Source organism: Crocuta crocuta, unplaced genomic scaffold (assembly GCF_008692635.1).
Source record: "Crocuta crocuta isolate KB4526 unplaced genomic scaffold, BGI_CrCroc_1.0 scaffold332, whole genome shotgun sequence".
NCBI lineage: Eukaryota > Metazoa > Chordata > Mammalia > Carnivora > Hyaenidae > Crocuta > Crocuta crocuta.
Window position 1 is genome coordinate 1,837,420 of NW_027532025.1, and position 16,893 is coordinate 1,854,312.

A 16,893-nucleotide genomic window follows, 5' to 3' on the forward strand; every position below is an offset into this window, starting at 1 on the left:
TGATAAGTAAAGTCACCATCTGTCACCATACGACATTATTATGGTATTTTTGACTATATTCCCTATGTTATGCTTTTCATCTCCATGACATATATTTTATAACTAGAAATATGTACGTCTTAATCCCAATCATCTATTTTGCCCATTCCCTCTCCTTCTACCCTTCTGGTAACCACCAGAAGGGTTTCTTCTGGTTATGAGTCTGCTTCTGTTTGTTTTTTTTAGTGGTGGTTTTGGATGTTTTTAGATTCCACATATAAATGAAATCATATGGTATTTTTCTTTCTCCACCTGACTTATTTCACTTAGCATAATACCTTCTAAGTTTGTTCATGTTGCTGTAAATGGCAATGTTCATTCTTTTTTAGGGCTGAGTAATATTACAGTGTGTGTGTGTGTGTGTGTGTGTGTGTGTGTGTGTGTGTGTGTGTTGTGTACAACACATACTTACCCATTCATCTGTCAATGGACACTTAGGTTGCTTCCATATCTTGGCTATTGTAAATAATGCTGCAACAAGCATAGGGGTACATACATTTTTTGAATTAGTATTTTCCTTTCATTTGGGTGAATGTTCAGTATGAAATTATTACATGTATCTGTCTACCATTGCAGATAAGTATGGTTTTATCTTATTTTTTAAAATAGTTTATTGTCAAGTTGGTTTCCATATTAAGTATTGTTTTATACCTAAGTTCTAATTCTTGAGATATAAAGGGAAATCATGTTTTAAGGGAGAAACAATGTTCGTCCCTCTGTACTTCTTTTAACCTGCTTCTTGGCACCTCATCATGGTGACTATGCACCCAAGGGCAACATCCAAGGGTGGTAGAGCAAGAAGATAAGATTTTGGGTCCCATCTTTTTAAGCCCTTGTGGAGCAAAACAGATATCCCAGTTCTTGACCACCCATTTATGGACTGTTATATGTGAAATACATTTCTACCTTGCAAGAGCACTGTTATTTTGCTCTCTGCTGTATGTAACTGAACATATATACTAAATAATGCACCATGCAAGATATCTATTACTCTCTCTACTAACAAATGAGGAAAGAGGGTCAGAGAAGTTAATTTTCCAAGGTTACCCAACTAGTACGGTAGAATAAAACAAAAAAACAAAAAACAAACAAAAAAAAAAAACTAGAGTCCACCCTCTTTTTACTAATGTGAACAATCTCCTGTGGGTTAAATACTATGGAATCAAGGAGGAGGGAGGCATTAATTTTGCCTAAAGGAATTAATGAGGGCTTCCTGATGGAGGTAGAAGTTTATTGAGACCTTAAAAGATGAGTGTGGATAAAAAAAAAAGTTATTCCTTTGGAACAGAGTGAACACAGACAAGGAGATAAAGAAGTATATAAAAGACTCAAGAAAAGTTTGCAGATCATTGCTGTTAAGTGACCACTATTGTTCCTTGGCTTTATTTATTCACCATATATTTCAGTGTATCTACTACATAGGCAGACATAAACAAGGTCCTAGAGGTAAAATGGTAAAAAAAAAAAGATATCTATAAATTCCCCAATATATGAGAAGATGATATTACTGGCAATGTCTACAGGATAAAGTCCAAATCCCTTAAGAAGCAAAAAAGACCTTCATAGTCAGACTGAACCATACCTTCCCAACCTCGTATTCTGTTACTGCTGTGCTGCAGCTTCAGAGAACTCAGTGTGTATGAGTTTCCAGGCCTCTGATCTTTGCATGTATTATTTCCTTTTCCTGGAATGCCTTTTCCATTCTCTGCCTAAAAATATCTTACTTTTTCTTTAAGAGTCAGCTAAAATTCTACCTTTCTTTCACTATCTCAAGGGAGAGAGTTCTTAATAACATACTCCCTTAAAGCAATTTCTTCACATCGTCATTCACTTATTCATTCAACCAGCCAAACAATGTAGCCAAAATGTACCAGGTAATGAAGGTAAGAAAATAATAAAAATAGAACAATTTCCCCCTGTGCTTTTGGGGTTTACGCCCTAAAGGAAACGTTGGCATTGAACAGTTACAATGCAGTATGACAACTTCTTTGAAAGGGAAGAGTCTCAAGTGGAAGTACACAACAGAAGCATTAGGACTTACCTAGGTTTCCAAGAAAAAAGAAATTTAAACTGAATCCTTTAGGATGCAAAAGAGTGAGTGAGGCAGAGAATGCAAGGGGTATTTTAAGAGCATGAACCAGAATGAAGCATTGTCCACCATACTCCATTAGACTGTGATGCTTTTAAAAAGCATCCCAAGTGATTTAACACCACCACCACCAACAACAACATTAAGTGCTGGCTCAGGTTAATACTAAATGTGTTACCACTATACTTTAGTGAATCCTTATATTTTGTCTTTCCTCTATATAGTATTTCCTATCCTATCTTTCACCCCCATTCCAATCCATTATCCAGAAACTTCATGGGATCCCCACTAGCATCTCTCAAACTTTGGTGTGCATAAGATTCACTGGTATGCTTGTGAAAACCTATGTTTTTTGAGATCCTCCCCCCAGAGATTTTGGATCTATAGATCTAGGGTAGAGCTGGAGATTCAGCAATTCTAATAACCTGCTTGGTAATATCTGATGCTACCAGTTCACAGACCACATTTTGAGTAGCAGTTCTGTAGAGAAATTATTCAAATATTCTCAGAATTATTTCCTCTTTTTCTTAAATCTGCTCTGCCAGGTTGAGCTCCTTGGAACAAAAGTGGCATTTATGCCCAGGTATTTGAGGCATGTGCTTTCAGAGGGACCATTCCCTGAAAGAAGGACCTGTGTGGTGACTCTCACCCAGCAACCATGTTCTCCACCTGGATGACTATTACATTTTCTCATTGCCCCCTGCCCATCTACAACTGTTATATTTTCTCACTGTCACCTCTCCCACTAGCCTGTGTAGAGGTTTCCCAATGGACAAGGAGCCACCAGTAGGGTTGCCAGCAAACTACATTCTCTAAGGGGAGCCCAGGGAAAAAGGATGGAAGTAGCTTCATGAATGGGCAAATAGGTCAGTTCGTCTATTCATTTCCTGATTTTAAAAGATTAAGTCTAAAATTTTTTATAGTGCTTTTATTTATTATTGAGAGACAGAGAGAGATGGAGCATGAGCATGAGAGGGGCAGAGAGAGAGAGAGACATCGAATCCAAAGCAGGCTCCAGGCTGTGAGCTGTCAGCACAGAGCCTAATGTGGGGCTCGAACTCACAAACTGCCGAGATTATGACCTGAGCTGAAGTCAGACACTTAACTGACTGAGCCACTCAGGCACCCCAAAAGATTCATTTAAGTCTAAATAGGAGTTTTATAATTTCACAAAAAGAAAATCATGAGAGAATCGCTGAACTTTAAAAAAGGCTTTCATGTTTCGGATTCTGTGTCTCCATCTCTCTATGACCCTCCCCCTGCTCACACTGTCTCTCTCTCTCTCTTTCTCTCTCTCTCTCTCAGAAATAAATAAAACATTAAAAAGAATTTAAGGAAGGCTTTCAGCAATTGCTTGCACTTGTCTCAACATGTGTCATGTATGAGAGTCTGGAGAGTTAACACGCTTTTAAGAGCCATGAGGACAGGAACCATGTCTTCCATACGAACAATGAACATACCCCACAATTCCTTAGAAGAATTATAAGTACTTAGAAAATTTGAAAATACTTAACTGTAAAAAGGAGGAAATTAAACCAACTCACAAAAGCTGAGAGGATAATTTTGATGATTAATTAGGTAATACACATAAAGCACCTAGCATATAGTGGCTCCTTGATTAACACTAGTTTCCCCATCTATTTATTTTTTATTATTTATTATCTAGAACAATTTTGTTCCATAGAACTCTCTGGAATGATGGACACATTCTGTGTTTGCACTGTAGAATTTACATTACCTACTAACCACAGTGGCTACTGAACACTTGAAATGTAGCTAGTACAACTGAGAAACTGACTTTTTGATTTTACATTATTTTAATTAAATGTAAATAATGACGTGAGGCTTGTAGCTTCTGTCTTGGAGAACCCAGGTTTAGAAGCAAGTACAATATAGTAGCTGCTATAGTTGTAGATTTGTTGAAATGAAATGAATTGATCCTTTTTCATACAGGTACACGTATATTTAAGGTGAAGAGTAAAAAGGGCAGCTGCCCCAAGGACAAGCTGAAAGCTGCAGTTAAAGAACAAAGAGCAGGATCCAAGCCAAAAAAAAAAAAAAGTTTCAGTCATATTAACCAAATGCTTCTCAAACTTTCATATGCATATAAATCACTGGGGTTCTTGTTAAAAACACAGATTCTGATTTACTAGAACTTGAATGAGACCCAAGATTCTATGTTCACAAGGTCCCAGGTAATAACAATGTTGCTAGGCAACGAGTCCATTTCAAAAAGCAAATGTCTAGATATCGGTAGTATGATGGACCAGCATAACCATCTGGATCTACCCCTGAACGAACTGTAGCATCTACATTTTTGACTCAGCAGTTCTAGATCAAATTAAGGGAATGCTCCATTTTATTAAAAGCACACTATCCCCCTCAATCTCGTGATGAATGTTATTAAGCACCATCTATATATACTAGGAAGAATACCCATAACAATTCCTGCAGGGCAAAAATTATTATTCCCATTACAAATAATACATTTACAAATAATTTGACTTAATCAAAACTCATACAAGTACTAACTGTCAGAGGTGGACTCAGAACCCAAGTCGTTCCTGAATCCAAATCCAGCCTTTCTCATTATACAATCTTGTTATTCAAAGTGTGTACAAGTGAATATCATCTTTACCTGGGGGCTTATTACAAGGTAGGCTCTCAGGTCTCATTCCAGACCTACTCAATCAGAATCTGCATTTTAAGATCTCCAGGTCACTCTTATTATGCACATTAATATTTGAAAAGCACTATTATGTTCCATCTCTACCCATAGATCAAAGTAACAAGTGCAAGAGTAGGAGATCTGTTGATTGTGGCAGCTGAAACATGGATTTAGACTGACTAGGTTTGACTGTGACTCTAGAATAAGTATTTTTATAAGAAATTATTATTATTATTATTATTATTATTATTAGGAGAGAGAAAGCAGAAGAGAGACAGAGAGAGGGGGGACAGAGGATTCAAGTGAGCTCTGTGCTAACAGGCTAACAGCAGTAAGCCCAATGTGGGGCTCAAATTCACAAACCACAAGATCAGGACCTGGGCTCAAGTTGGATGCTCAACCACTGAACCACCAGGTGCCCCTAGAATAAATATTGATAGTTTTGCTTCTCTTGATAAACTCTTATTGTCTCATGGACACAGTTTAAGTCAAAATTAAATTAAGCCATTTTCTGGGAGGTAAGGATTATTTAGGTTTTTTTTTTTTTTTTTAGTTTGTAGTAAATACTATATTCTCAACAGATAAAAACATCGACAGTACAATTTTAATAGTGTTCAAGGGGGAAAAAAAGAATCGTGTTTGCTGAAAGATAAATGTACTAAGATCAGCAAAGTTTTCTAAAACAACATTATTAATCACTACCATGATGGTTCAAAGAAACAAGCAAAGTTCTGCTACCTCTGCCTTCATGGGTAATTCAGGAAAACTATCCAATTAAGAGTGAATAGCAGCCTGAATCATAAGGGTCTGTTACTGTACAAAGTGACTCAGAGGAATTCACTGTCCTGCTCTGTGACCAAGTGTTTGGTCATCTGCCTTCTTCAACATAGTAACTTCCTCCTTTGAGAGCTCTTACTCTAAGCTTCCTGCTGTTGGAATCAATCAGAAATGCTATGTAAACCTTGTTTAAAAACACCTCTTCATTTCAAGCCCATTCTTTGGCTCCTGAATGAATCTCACTGCTAATTTGATTGCTTCTCTACATCCCTGAACCCACGTTAACCTTTATCTCCTCTCATCCTCCACTCTTCTCAACACTCTTTACTATACTGTCAACTTTTCCTGGGGCCATTTGATTCCCTTGAGACCACTTTCTGGTCCTGTATCCCAAAAGCATAGCTGTGTCTTCATGCAATGACCTTTCACATTTAAAGTTCTCTGCAAAAATATCACTGATAATACTGTAAAGATATTTTTATTGTTTTCAAATAACCTTTATATAGATGATCTTGGAGGTCAAATACAGGAGTGACGCTGATAAGACAGAATAAGGCAAGCTGATACCCCAACTACCCCCTTCTCTCTCCAGGTGGGATATCTGTGACATTTCACAGGCACTCCTGGCTGCTGAAGAACTAGGGGAAGGGGAAAACAAACGGTTAACTGATAGAGATCACAGTCATGTAGGACATGGGTCTCTATCCATTTACAAATATCTTAGTAAATTACAAGAAAAAGACAATCTTATCAATAGCTTAGCCTCCTGAAACCTATAGAATTAGTTTCTTGGAGCCCTAGCACCACTCTCCCCTCTATGGTGATGTAGGGAAGAAAGGCAAGATGAAAGTATAAATAAAATTAAACATCTTTTTTAAATATATACTTTCTTTTTTTTAATGTTTATTTTTGAGGAGGAGAGAGAGAAAGTAAGTAGGGGAGGGACAGAGAGAGCGAGGAAGATGAAGTTTCTGAGGCGGGCTCCACTCTGACAGCACAGAGCTCAATGTGGGGCTTTAACTCAAGAACTGGGAGATCATGACCTGTGCTGAAGTCCAATGCTTAACCAACTAAGCCATCCAGGTGCCCCCAAATTAAATTTCTCTATAATCTGCAGCCCATTGACAATTATTTGAGATAGGCAGAGTAAAACATTCCTCCAATAAACTTCTGTCTTGTCTTACTGTGAATACCTTACTAGAGGGAAAACAACCTTAGCTTGACAATAGCAAAGCCTCTGGTTTCCTCTGAGTCCTCTTTAGCACATGGAAGTCCTTTTTGGAGACTTCCCTCTTTGCCTTTACCTTCCTCAAATGCATGGTATATAATCAGTTGCTCATCACAACCCCAGAGCAGTTCTTTCTGACCTGTCCCCTTGCTTTAATAAAATCACCGTTTTGCACCAAAGAAATCTCAAGAATTCTTACTTAGCCAGTGGCTCTGGACCCCAAAAGGCTCTGGACTCCAAAAGATATCAATACTATTAAGGACCTTCTCATATTTTTGTGTAACTTAATCCATCTTTCTTCTTTCCTCTCCTCTACTTCTCTCATTCCTTCACTTTCTTGGGATGTTTTCAAAGCCACATTCCTGGAATTTCTAGAACAAATTCCCTTGTCTCCATTATTATTTCTACCTCTGGAAACAAAGTTTCAGACAACAAAGTGTCTCAACGAAAACTAGGGTCATTGTACTGTCAATACTTGCTAGATGTTCTTTTATTTCTCCATAGTTTCTCTTAAACATCCTTAATAATCTAGACACTCACTTCCCATATCAGTTGATCTAGGTCCCTTTGACACTGTGATTATTTATTATCATTGACCTACTAATATTTTTAAAGTGTAAGTTTCTTTCTTTCATACCTGTTTTTCTTTAAAAATATACAAATTCTTAGCCCTTTTCTTCAAAACTTTGGTATGGTAAATTAGTTTCTTGTTTAGCAAATATTCACTGCTTCCTTTACTTTGAGCTTGGCAATATGACTTGCTTTGGCCAGTGGGGTGTTAGTACATGTCATGTGAACACAGCCTTCAACTCTGTTTGTGTACTGGGCTTGTCCTCTTGTGCTTTGGCCATTACAATGAAAATAACATACTCTGGGTAGTACTGTCCCACCCTCTGAGCCCCAGAATCAAACACATGAAGCCAACCTGGTAATCTACAGTCTAAAGCAGCTGGCCCAGCCAACCACCAAACATTTATGGGAAGAATAAATGCCTATTGTTATATGCCACTGATTATGTGGTTATTGGTTGCACACCAAAAACTGTTAGGTAGGAGAAAATAAATGATAGACCAAGCTCTACCATTTCCTAGTTGAGCTAGAATGTCTGTATCTATAAAATGAGAAATTTGTATTCATTGGATCCCAAGTCCCTTAACAAGATTAAAACTCATGATTCTTGAGTATACTATTCATTACAGTAAATGTCCAGAAAACAAGTCAAAATATAACCATTATAAAATGAACTGTAGAGAAGGATGGAGAAAAAGGCATCGTAGAATCTCTCTGATCAATTTTATCTTTTCTAAAGCAGAAAGAATGGGGTTTGTTTGGATGGTGTTCAGTATACGACTCTGGCCAGTCTACTAGAGGACAGAAGTATGTCAGGAGAGGAGGGAGGCTTCCATGTCAGTTGGTTGCAGAGTGCTGACAGAGTAACATGGTATGTTTTCGCTGAATCAGCCTTCAGGGATGTGGACTTACAGATCATATGCAATCTCCACTCACTGTGAACTCTCTAAGAACACAGTATATTCCTCAACTGCCATAAGACAATATTTAACATAAAATGGGGAAGAATAATAAGACTTATTATTATTCATTCAGTAATAATAAGAGTGAAAAATGTAAACTACAGTGTTGAAGTGGCAATTTGCTTTTTCTCTTCGGTTTTACTTGAGTGATTTTTAACCCTCATATAGAGGATTCCTGCTTTGCAGAAGAGGTGGGATTATACCACATGTAAGGTCATACTAAACCTTAAAATATCATGACATCATGAAAGAACAAGTTTATTTGAAGTCTTTGTGCATAAGAATCTCAGGGACACCCCCTCTCCCATTTGTTAATGGTAGAGACTTTAGGAGCTCTAATAACCCCTAACTTCCTGTCTAAAAAAGGCAGAAACCTCTTTAAATATTTTTGTGCCTTATTAGACACTTAATTTAAAAATTTCCTTTGACCACAGATTTCCTCTAGTTATTCAATTGCTGTTTATATGCATGCCAAGGAATAGTTTCCACAAGGACAATATATATCTAAAATCAAACTTGCTCACTGGCAAAATTAATATTTACTTGTAATGAAATTATTTGCAAGAAGGACAATAATACATGTTAAAATTTGTCATTTAGGTAATATTTTTGAATAAGGAAATACTCTTATGCAACATGACTGAAATGCTCTAGGGAGCTCTGAGATCGTTTTTTCATTAAATAGACCTGAAATTATGTGAACAACTAGAACATGAGAAAGAAAAGAGGAAAACAAAGTATAGAGCACTGGGGAATGAGAAAATAGACTGCAAACGGAACAGTGATTTGTTCAAGGTTACCCAGTGAGTCAGGAATGAAAGGAGAGTTGGATCTGTGCCAAGAGCCAAAGTATATCTACATTAATGGCTGTGCATTACATCTGCCATTTTCGATAGATAATGCATTCATGTTTATATGGGGGGAAATAGTCATATTTACCATTCTCTCAGGGTCTAGCATGTGTTACTACATAGGTTTTTATTTTAATTTTTTAATATTCATTTATTTTTGAGAGGCAGAGAGAGACAGATCATGAGCAGGGGAGGGGCAGAAAGAAAGGGACACACAGAATCAGAGTCAGGCTCCAGGCTCTGAGCTGTCAGCAGAGAGCCTGACACGGGGCTCGAACCCATGAACTGTGAGATCATGACCTGAGTTGAAGTCAGACACTCAACAGACTGAGCCACCCAGGCATCCCTACATAAGTTTTTATTATTTAAATAAAATGAATAATAAAAACTATGATCCAGAAGTTAACAAAGCATCATTTCAGGGTGTCTGGGACGCTCAGTCAGTTAAGTGTCTGACTCTTGATTTCAATACAGGTCATGATCTCATGGTTTGTGAAATTGAACCCTAAGTCCTGCTCAGTGCTGACAGCTTGGAGCCTGCTTGGGATTCTCTCTCTTCCTCTTTATCTCTCTGCCCCTCCTCTGTTCTCTCTCTCTTTCCTTCTTTCTCTGTCTCAAAATAAATAAATAAACTTTTGAAAAAAGCATGATTTTTACACACATGATTTCATTTCATCCCCACAATTGCCTCTGAGGTAGGTATTATAATTCCTGTCTTAAAGATTAATTTAGATCCAGAAAAATTAAATGAGTTGCTTAAGAACACATTGCCATGAAACACGTTGGGGCATTTTCACCACACCAAACTGCTCAGGAGTCCTCTCTAAAGATCTGACTTAAGAAAGCTCAGAGATGTTTTGCATTAAGCACAAAAAAGTTGAAGGTTAAAAAAAAAAGGCCCTTGGAAGAACTCAAAGTCACATACAAAGTTGATATTTAGGGAACAGAAAGCAGTTTGATTAATTTGTTATATGTAACTTATTTTACTAGTGAATTAACTGGGATATCAATCAAGTATCTCCAAAAATCTTAAATTCTATTGATAAATTATTTGTACATGAGGGCATCTGGCAGTTCAGGCATGAGAATCCTAATAGAAGGTTTTGAAATAATACAGATCTACCACAAAAAAGCAGTCCTACTTACAAAATCAAGTCTCTGTGCTCCATGTCTACTTCAAAGCACTGTTCATCTGCTCTGCCAATGGATATAGCAAAGAGTTTTTCTAGAGTAAGAACACAAAATTCCTTAAAATCTAAATGGATCTCTGCCTCTGTAACACGTTGTCTTCCGCCCAAAGCCACATGAAGCAGAGGGGAAGGCAAAGTTTTTCCCAAACTGAGAGAAAACAAGGGAGGAAAAGAGGGAATATAAGAAGCTATAGGATAGGAGTTAAGTGAGACCTCAAACTCTTTAGCCAGTCTATCTAAATTCATTCTGTGCAACCTTGAAAAAAATTACTTAATCTCTTTATGATTCAGTTTTCTTATCTGTAATATAAAGAAATTAACAGAATCTATCTTATAGGATTGCTTTAAGGACTGAGTTAATATTTGTTACTTACTTAGTGTCAGGTATACAGTAATCCTAATATAAATGTTTGATTAATGAAGGAAGATGGGAAGAGTGAAGGACAGAATAGTGGACACTGTGTGTCTTTAATGCATTTCTTTGCCTTCTTCTAACAGAGATCTGGTCTTTCCAGAACTGGGGCCACTAACTCCTACCACTCAGCTTTCAACCCCATTTCTTGTCTGACCCCAAATGACTGTTGTTCAGAAAGATTTAAGAATCCCTAGCTCGGTAGTTCAGGTGAGTCAGCACTAAGTCAAGCTTGCTGTTATTCTTATCCTAACCCTGTGTCCTAGTTTTAGTCACTTGTTCCTGTAATCAAATCCCAACCTTGTACTCCAGTTCTAGCATTCTGCTCCCCTGTGGCAGAGTCCTGCCTTGGAGGACAGGCTCAGGATTTCTAGTTCCTTTGAGGCAGAAGCCTCCCAAAGGGCAGCCTCTGGACTATTGGCACACAGTTCATGAACTTTGGAAAATCAGGTGTCTATATTTAAAAATTCCAAACTTTTACATAAAAATTCAAATTTCCAACTTCTCTAGAAAAGTTAGATTATTTGGCAGCACTTGGTCCATATCTCTTTTTGGTACAAATCCACTGGAGACAAGTGGCAGCTGCCCCCTTTGGACCACCATGTGCTCTCGATTCCCTGCTGTCCTCATGGCTCTTGCTCTGTTTATTCCTGGGAGTTACTTTGTCCGTGTAGGCATTTGGGGTTGGGGTCTAAGATTCAGAATAGCTGATACTTAACCATGCATTTACATTGTGCCGGGTAATCTTTTAAGTGCTTCATGAGTTTTATGCATTTAATCAAAGACCAGGAATCTGTTCTTATCCATTCTCCCTGAGATTCTTCTCCTTGCTTCAAATCCTCTGTCTGCACACACAAACACACACACACACACACACACACACACACACACACACGCCTGTGTCTGTCCCACCTTTGCAAATCACTACTGTCTATCCATTAGCTAGGGACACTCATAAAGCCTCGTCGCACCTCCAAAATGCCAACCACTCACCCACTTTGTGGCCTGCTGCCGCCCTCCAATCTGCCCTTCCTAGTTAAACTTTGTTGTCAAGAATTTGGCCATTAGAGTGGTTGTACTACAGGTACAGAATCCTAGGCTTTACCGATCTGTCTGATCCTAGTATTTATCTCATGCTGCAGGCTTTCACAAGACCACACCTGTCATTATATACAGATAGACTACACCCTTACAAAAATTTGTTCCAACTCTTCTTAGAAGCCCAGCAAAATCCATGAAATGTTTGATAGCTGACTTATGTCCTAGGTGCTACTAGAGAAATTGATTTGATGATTCCTTTATTAAGAAACCCAAAGAAGTTTACATATCTTCTATAAGCAGTTCAGTATCTTTTCAGGGAACCAGTCAGGAAACTAACATTATTTGAATACAATGGGCTTTTTTTCTCCTGCTAGGCCCTTATGTTTTGCAAAACAATGAATGAAAGAGAAAAACTTTTTCCATAACTAAGCTGAGATTTAGCAAATATTAAAACAAAACTCACAAAACTCTTTCTATACACTTCATAAGATTATTGAGATTGGGTAGTACTGAATATGTATTGATTTTTAAATTTAGCTGATTAAATTCTAACATTATTTTTAAAGAAAGTCTTAATAAAAATGTTACTTACATAAGGAATCGTGTCCAAAGTATCTGTGTTGACAATTATAGGAGCAGGGCTGGCCTAAAAAAGAGAAACAAGAAAAAAAAACAATTTAAATAACAAGTAGTCTATTCTGAGATAGGATCTGTTAAACGTATTTAAGAGTTCAACAGTATTTCTTGAGCTGTACAGGCACTATGTCAGGGTTTCAGGGGATAAATGAAATGCCTTGGCATTTCCTGAAACCACCTTCCTTCAAGTATCTGTTTCCTACATTGACTACATAATGAAATGAAGTAAGAAGTTGAATTTACTCTCATTTTCTTTTTAATTCTAGCCAAAAGTAGGAGGTGAGGATTTGAGCTGTGTACGAGGTAAGAATTTGTAATAAATTAGGTGAGAGTTAAAAATGTATAACATTTCTTTATAAAATGGCTGTACAAAATAAATTTAATTTTTCTTTCATGGGAGTAAAATTTAACCTAAAGCAATATTTGTAACCCTCCTCTTTAAACTGCCTTTTGAGAATATGTTGAAATAGATTCACTCATTGACATCTTATATATGTTTACCTATTATGTATTCTGTACTGTATCTTTCACCATTTGTGCCTTACTGATCACGTACCTTGGAAATCCTTAGCCAGAAAATTAAAAATTAGTCAAAGGTGGCATAAAGTCATTATGGGTTGCAAAACTTCCTTTTTTTAAAAAAAATTGTACAACCTGTAGTCATTCCCTTTAAAATTGGGTTGGAATCTGTGTAACACTGATACAGAAGTGCTAAAAGCCAAGTCATTAGAAAATGAGACTGCAATCTCTATTTGCATCAACCAATCTGACTTCATGAATATTGAGTAGACCTATCTTTATTTTCTAGTTTCTAGAATTTTCATAGCATCTTTTCCTTCATCCCCTGCAGGATCTTTAATCTCCTTCCCAAATTGCAGATTTCATTTAGATAGAAGAAATACTCTCATCATGATTAATTGAGAGCTGTCCTACAAGACACAGTGGTTCTGGTGAGTGCTCAACTTTTGGGACATTTCATTAGCTGTGCCCTCTGGAGTTAACAGAGTTAACAGCTTTTTAATGTCAATCTGTCCCTATGGAATCCTAATCGAATGGTAAAACAAATGGCAATCCAGAAGATTTTACAAAACAAAATTCCATGTTTTAACATAACACACACAGGGCATTGAGAACATGACCCTGGTCTATATGTGTACATAGTGGCCAACTAGATGTTCACAGTTATTTCATTAACTCCTAATAGCAAGTACCTTTAGGGTGAATAGGGGCTTTGGAGAAAGACAGTGTGTACTGGATTCCACCAAAACAAACAAATGAACAAACAAACAAACCCTAAACACCTGCATACAACAAAAAGCAGTGCTTATTAAGAGGCATCTGGTGTAGGGAGAAGAACATGAGGTTCGGAGTTAGAGAAGCTGGGCTCAAGTTTGGTTTAGCAACTTTCTGATTATATGTTTTGGTGGCTGAGCAACTTTCAGGTGGTGCCCTTTGTCTCGTTTTCTTTCTTTGTAGAATGGGCATTGAAATAATCACCTTCTGAAAGAGTCATTTGAAGAATAAGTGAGATGATATATTTGAATGTGCTTTGTAAACTTACATTTCAGAATCAATATTATATATTATTATTAACATCCCTATAGATACATCACTGTAAGAATATATTATTGAATGGTTTGTGAACTGTTTACACCCCAGAGATTTCAAAGCCATGATAGTGGCTGCAATCACAATAAAGAAAACTAAAGATTAGACTATGTGACTTACTATTTATTAAATGTATTTTAGTTGCTCAGGTATAAGAAAATGTACATATATCCTCATTTAATCACCACAAAACCATAGTGATGAAACATTATTATCATTATCTCATACATGAGAAAATGGAGGCTCAGGGAAAATAAGAGCTGAGGTTTAATACTGGCCTTTCTGACCTCAAAATCCATTTTTTTCCACACTAAGTTGCTCCACGATCTGAGTATCTAGGTAGCTCAGTTGCAAGAATCCTGCAGTGATTTCAGATCTCTAGGTAGAGCAGCATAGAAGGTTCTGGCAAAGCAAAGACCACCCTGGAGGCAAGGGCTGACTTAAAATCTTGTATATCAGATACTGAAAGCAATCTGGTGATGATTGAGTCTGAAGGGTTACTGTTGCTGTCATCTTCTTCTTCTGTTTTTTAGTTTTGACTTCCTTTCTTCTATGCTTTCTAATTGCTTCTCAGGATTTCCCTAAATCTTTGTGCCTTGGCCTCTTTACCAGACTGAAAGCTTTCCAAGTATTAAACCGAAGACTTGTATTTTCCCCTATTATTTAGTGCAGTTTGATCAATAAATATGTATTGATATGATTCAATCCATCTTACTTTTGTTTTTCCTCTTAGAGATTATATGATCATGTCTAGGAATAAATCTTGTATGTAACTCCATTTCCTATATGATGCCATTTATCCCTTTCATACATTTATGCTGCTATTTTCCTTTTCATATACATAAATTCAGGTTTTCTAATCAGACTCTATGTTTAAAAAAATGACAAGATTGTGTATTTTCCTAGAATTCTTCACAGCTCTTGGTTACACCAAAGGAACTCAGCAAATACTTAAGAATTATTGGCTGAATGTAGGTGTAAAGTATAGGTGAGGGTATAAAGGAAAGTAACAGCTCTTTGTAAGCTCAGGAAAGCATTTCTAGGATAACTCCAAAATCTCCCATGTTACCACCAAAACTGCGACTACTTTTCCAGATTATCCACTGTAACTATCTTTCCTTAACAAGTCCCTATTGCTTAACTTTCCAGCTTTTATGAAATACTGATTATTTCATAACTGTAGGCTGTAAAGGTTGTGAAGCACAGTCTGTGTTATGTGGAAAGCTCCTTCTTGATGTGAAAAAGATACAGAAGCCTCCATTAATGCCTGCATCTTTTATTGTCACTAAAAATGCATGATCAAACAAAATGTATGGATTGTGTGAATATACACATACAGCACATACATCTGACATTGGCAAATCCCAGGCATGAATGCCAAGGAGATGTCATGGTTGGCTGTTCTGTATCCCACTGTGCTGCTACATCTGGCTCTCTGAAGATCAGACCTCCTATTGCTCTGTTCTAGGAGCCTCACAGCACTCCCAGACTGTTTTCACAGAAGCTTTTTGGAATATTTAAGGTATTCAATGAAATATATCAGCGGACAATAAAAATCTCAAGTGATGACAGAGTACAGTCGAATTCTAAGTATGGCCCATGAGTGTGCTCCTGTCACCAGTTGTGAATTTCAGCTCTCCCCATGGCTCATCCTGGCTTCTGTTTCTTTTCTCACATTTGAAATCATGTGAGTCCATGCCTAGTTTGATCAGGTCTGGCTTTGGATTCTTTAAACCAGTTCCCTAGTTGCTTTGATGGTTCTCACTAAGCTTTATCTTCACAATTCTTACTGGCCGGCTGTACACATAGTCTCCTTCCATACTGAGTATTCTTTTTAATTGAGCTCCTAAATCAAACTGATGACTTAGCAGATTCCAGTGTCCCACTTCAATATGCTGATTTCCATTAAATGGAAAAAGATTTTTTAACAAATATGAAAAAATATTTCTAAATTTATTTTTATTTTTAATTTATTTTTACTTTGAGAGAGAGGGAGAGAGAACACAAGTCGGGGAGAGGGGCTCAGAAAAGTGGAGGGAGGGAGGGAGGGTAGGAGGGAGGGAGAGAGAGAGAGAGAGAGAGAGAGAGAGAGAATCTTAAGCAGGTTCCATGTTCATTACAGAGCCAGATGCGGGGCTTGATCCCATAACCCTGGGACCACGAGCTGAGCAGAAATCAAGAGTCAGCTGCTCAGCTGACTGAACCATCAGGTGCCCCTGAAAAAAAATCTTTCAATGAGAAGCTTCAAGGCTTATCTTTATATAAATATAGAAAAGGATTTTTGAAACTATAAAGGATTAAAAAAACCGATCTCTCTTAGGTGAACCAAACTATGAGATATAAATGGTTTGCATTTTATATTACATTCTCTTCTATGTGGAGAAAGCCAGTTTAGAGCAAGAGGGAAGCATAAAGTTAATTGTAGAGAAGCTAAAATCAGACAATACTGAAAATTTTAAGCTGTCAGATCAAGTTATTCATGAATTCCAGCCACTTTCCTCTCTTTGAGTTCCACGGGATACCCAAATACCTTTAATTACATCAATAACTTTGCTTATCCTAGGAAAAGATAAAGTACTGCTTTTTGCCACCAAGAAATGTAACTAATAAAGAATCTGACACCATGAATGCAAATTCTCAAAGGAGTTCATTGATTCTGACTGATGTGGTTTTTTTCTTGATATTTGTTAAGTGCCAGAGCTGAGAAATACCTCTGACATAGATGGGCAGGTGTTCAGGTCAGCTACAGTCGGGGAGCCCTTTCAAGCAAAGTATAAGCAGGAAAATGCAATAGCCAGTCCACCAAACAGCACACTTAGGGA

The 16,893-nt window shown here is 37.3% G+C and overlaps 1 protein-coding gene across 9 annotated transcripts in view; it reads right to left on the minus strand.

The window, feature by feature from the left end:
• The window catches only part of DLG2 (discs large MAGUK scaffold protein 2), a 1,377,464-nt gene that overhangs the window by 701,149 nt on the left and 659,422 nt on the right, over positions 1–16,893 (minus strand). For all 9 annotated transcript variants that reach the window (XM_077776205.1, XM_077776203.1, XM_077776202.1 and 6 more), the window contains one exon: positions 12,420–12,473. In XM_077776205.1, the coding sequence (XP_077632331.1) occupies positions 12,420–12,473 (54 nt within the window). The remainder of the gene's footprint in view (positions 1–12,419; positions 12,474–16,893) is intronic.